The sequence below is a fragment of the Diadema setosum genome, chromosome 3, assembly GCF_964275005.1.
Source record: "Diadema setosum chromosome 3, eeDiaSeto1, whole genome shotgun sequence".
In the NCBI taxonomy this organism is placed as follows: Eukaryota; Metazoa; Echinodermata; class Echinoidea; order Diadematoida; family Diadematidae; genus Diadema; species Diadema setosum.
The window spans coordinates 41,949,906-41,953,572 of NC_092687.1; the positions used below are offsets into that span (position 1 = coordinate 41,949,906).

Sequence of the window (3,667 nt, forward strand, 5' to 3'; positions counted from 1 at the left end):
GACGCAGGTGAGGAAACACAAAACCAAATCTTATGGACATGATATTAGAAGTACACATTTGAACTTCAGTCACCTATAATTTTATTATTTTAATCTTAATATTGTTATTATCATTGTTATTATCATTATTATTAATTTATGTTTATTCAATTCTAAAGAGCCTCTTTTTGGAGTCAAAATGGAAATTAAAACATATTCATCACATTAGGGAGGACAAACGACCACGGTTTTGTGGTTTTCGATTTCATTTTTTCTTTATAAATTTCCAGTAGGTTTTTCACCGCCACGTTCGTCTCAATTTCATTCGTCTGCTGTTTTGTTTAATATCAAAAATAGGTTTTTCATCTATTTCTGCCTTGTTCTCTAAACGTACCCTTCTTTGTTTCGGGAAGACATTTGGCCGATGACTGCCGATCCACAGGTCTGCTCCTTTGAATCGCAAAGAACTTCCCTGAACAGAAATAAGATGATGTGAGAAGGTTTAAGCAATGCATTTGTTTTCATCTTTTGTTTAGCATTTAGGTTAAGGTGAAGAACATAGAAACAGATATAGATAGATACATGGAAACCGAATGTAAATGATGTAAGCCCTATTTCAACAGAACGTGAGCTTTTTACTGCAATTTTGACCCCATGTTGCACGCCAATTTATAGTAAAGGTTGTTACCTCTCTTTCTGATAGCAATGACTACCACAAGTGATGCAATCCAAAACACGATTCCTATAGAGATATACAAAGCAGTCCGACTTGAGCTGGAGGTTGGAGGTTGAACGATAACTCTTTCTGCGGAAAAAAAAGAAAAGAAAAGAAAAAAAAAAACAAGAAACATCAACTATGCACTTCAGACCTAAACATAATTACACTAGAGGAACCATTCATTTGTTGTCCAAGTCACTTATTTTTTTTTCTATTCGAATTATTTGATATTTCTCTTCATTTTACAATAACTTATTTTACTTTTGTAATTATGAATAAGAAGCCTGTAGTAGTGTCATACGAAGAAAATGGAAAAAAAAATCTTTCAGTGGGTTTCATAAATAGAATCATTGGGCCAGACGGCCTTTTGAACAGCTTTTCGTGAAGCTCCACATTTTTGTCCTAATTTCATTTTTTTTTTATTGTATGTAGAATGTGATTACAATCAAGACTCCACACAGAACCACGGTGTTTCCCAATTACGCATTCGATTGCAAAGTTCGGGAGCAGCGTCATTCACGCTCTCCGTTAGCACAGCTGCATAGAATTACTTGTATACGGCGACTTATGGGTTTCAAGAATACAGTCCAGTCCCTGTACACTATATGAACAAAGAAAAACAGATCGAATAATTTGCATTTGTTGTTGTTGTTGTTGTTGTAGGTTGTATCAATAAGAATTTAAAAATCTAAAGGATCAATCATTTTCTATTAACAACAACCTTTCAATTAAAATAACTGGTGTCTCAGAAACCTGTCTTCATACAAAATTGCCACCGGTATCTAACTTAGAGAATTATCAAATCTGTCGTTCCGACCATGATTTGGGTAAGGGAGTCAGGGTTACTTTCTTCATTAACAACAACAACATTGATATAAGATTCACATTTACGTATTGTGCGTTCTGAGGTTATTGATATCAAAATTCTAAAAAGTGTGATAAAACATATGACAGTAGGTATTATAGGTCTATATAGGCCCCCCTCCCCTAATAATATTGATTGTCATTTTCATTTAGAAAGTGTTCATGATGATTTATGTATTATTTTTCAGGGGAAAAAAAGTTTCACAGAAGGGGATTGTTATATTCATCTCGTAAATATTAGTGATAATCACACAATGCGATTGTTAAGCTTATTATTCACATCCATCCCATATCAATAATGCAACATGATTATCTAATCCCCCAGAAACTCTTATCGATAATATATTTCATAACGTAATAAATGATTATCATATAAACGGTATGCTTCATTATGATGTATCTGATCATTTACCTTTTGTTTTTAATCATTGATAGTTTTTCGAAAGTGATGAATGAAATGAAATGAAAGTGATGAAACTAATGAGATGAAGTCTCAAATACATTATAAGGAAACAAAAAACAGTATAAATTACTTGATATTTGATTTTGCGCAAGAGGAATAGGGCGATGTATTTGATGGAAATAGTGCCGACATTGCGTTTTAAAACTTTGTCCGTTGGTAATTATCGAATTCTGATAAAAATATCTTCTTTGTTAACCGGAAAACAGTTTGAAAAAAAAAAGACAGTCATGGATCCCTTAGTGTATTGTGCGATCGATATGTATGTGACCGTGCATCACAAACAAAAAGTCGCACCCCTTAAGTTTACGTGAGGACTAAAAAAAAAAAAAAAAAAAAAAAAAACCGAAAAAAAGTTAAAATGGGTCAACCAAGTCAATCTTGAGTTTTTCATATTTTCTAAGCCTTCGTCAGTTTTTCTACAACCTTTCATTTCCAAAGGTATCAATAAAGAAGTTATCTCAAAAAGAAATTGAGATGTTACTACATTTTTTTTTTACATGTGCACCGAAAAAAAAAAGAAAAAAAAAGTATTTATAAATTGCAAGTCAGAAATGTTTGTTTTAGAATAAATGTATTAAAAAGAAAAACGATAGTAACCCCGAGGAATGGTCGAATATGGAAAGAACTGTACAGGGATAAACAAAACACGCAGGACCAAGCTGTTTTATAATGCGAAGTCGTTGAAACTCAGGCGTGTCGATGATTAGATAACAGTGGGGTGGAAGGTCAACGGTGCCGTAAACAATGGTAAACGATATCGTGGAATGACTGTGAGTATGAAACAAAATGCTTTATGAAGCAATGCTTCCATCTCCTCTTTTCCGGTTTTCGATTATTGTAGGCCTACTCTACATCCAACATTCAATTGGCATTTTTATGGAGATAGAATAATACGGACAGGAAAGTAAGGTATTGAATGCGCAGAAATAAAAAAAAAAATATGGCATTAGTATATTCCCATGCTCCTATTTGACGCACACTTGCACTAATAATATAATTGAACAATATGTAAAATATATTTATAACTGACATACAACAAAAGGAGGCATATTGTCTTTACCGGATGCGTTGTTTTTCATCACGGTAAGGATGGTCACATTTCCAATGAATTTTTGGGCGTCAAACGTGATTTGGCCGCACTGGTAGCATCCTGAATGGCCACGCGAGGCATTTAACAGTATGAGGTCGAAATCTGCTGTCAAGATGAGTCTGGATTTCAACTGGGGAGTAACTTGAGCTCCAAATTGAATTACGCCATAGGCAGGCCATTCGCTTGTGAGGACGTCGAAGCTTCGGTTCCTGCACTCTTGCAGTGGATCTTCTGACAAAGCGTACTGCCAGAACTGTAGTTCGACTTTTCCAGCAGTTTGTAGGAAACATTTTAGTGTCACATCTTGACCCGAATCAGATTTTATTACGTGATGCCATGGTGCAGTCATCACTAGTGGTTGAAAATGAGGCAAATTAAAACATTCAGTCATTTGGGAATGGAGGAAAGTACCGCTCAAATGGATGGAATACAACAACTACAGAACATCACTTTTAGACTAGCTGACGATTCCATTTCTTACATCCAAGTATCATGAGTCTGCGAGTGAATTATTCCTTTTGTGTTAAGCAACTTTGAAATATATATACCATGA

At 34.6% G+C, this 3,667-nt stretch overlaps 1 protein-coding gene across 1 annotated transcript; it reads right to left on the reverse strand.

Moving 5' to 3' along the window:
- Positions 1-341: 341 nt before the first annotated feature.
- On the reverse strand, positions 342-3,463 carry LOC140246877 (uncharacterized). Its single transcript, XM_072326202.1, has 3 exons — positions 3,051-3,463; positions 668-747; positions 342-451 (listed from the first exon to the last, which is right to left on the reverse strand). Exons 1-3 carry the CDS (start codon positions 3,461-3,463, stop codon positions 342-344), a joined length of 603 nt encoding a protein of 200 aa, XP_072182303.1.
- Between the last annotated feature and the right edge of the window lie 204 nt (positions 3,464-3,667).

What these genes read in the sequence shown, in the direction of transcription:
- LOC140246877 (XM_072326202.1), bottom strand. Translation starts at nt 3,463, where the DNA reads ATGACTGCACCATGGCATCACGTAATAAAATCTGATTCGGGTCAAGAT. An exon ending in CCTCCTTTTGTTGTATGTCA is followed by an intron (nt 748 to 3,050) that starts GTTATAAATATA and finishes CTCCAGCTCAAG; the next exon opens with TCGGACTGCTTTGTATATCT. An exon ending in CATTGCTATCAGAAAGAGAG is followed by an intron (nt 452 to 667) that starts GTAACAACCTTT and finishes ATTTCTGTTCAG; the next exon opens with GGAAGTTCTTTGCGATTCAA.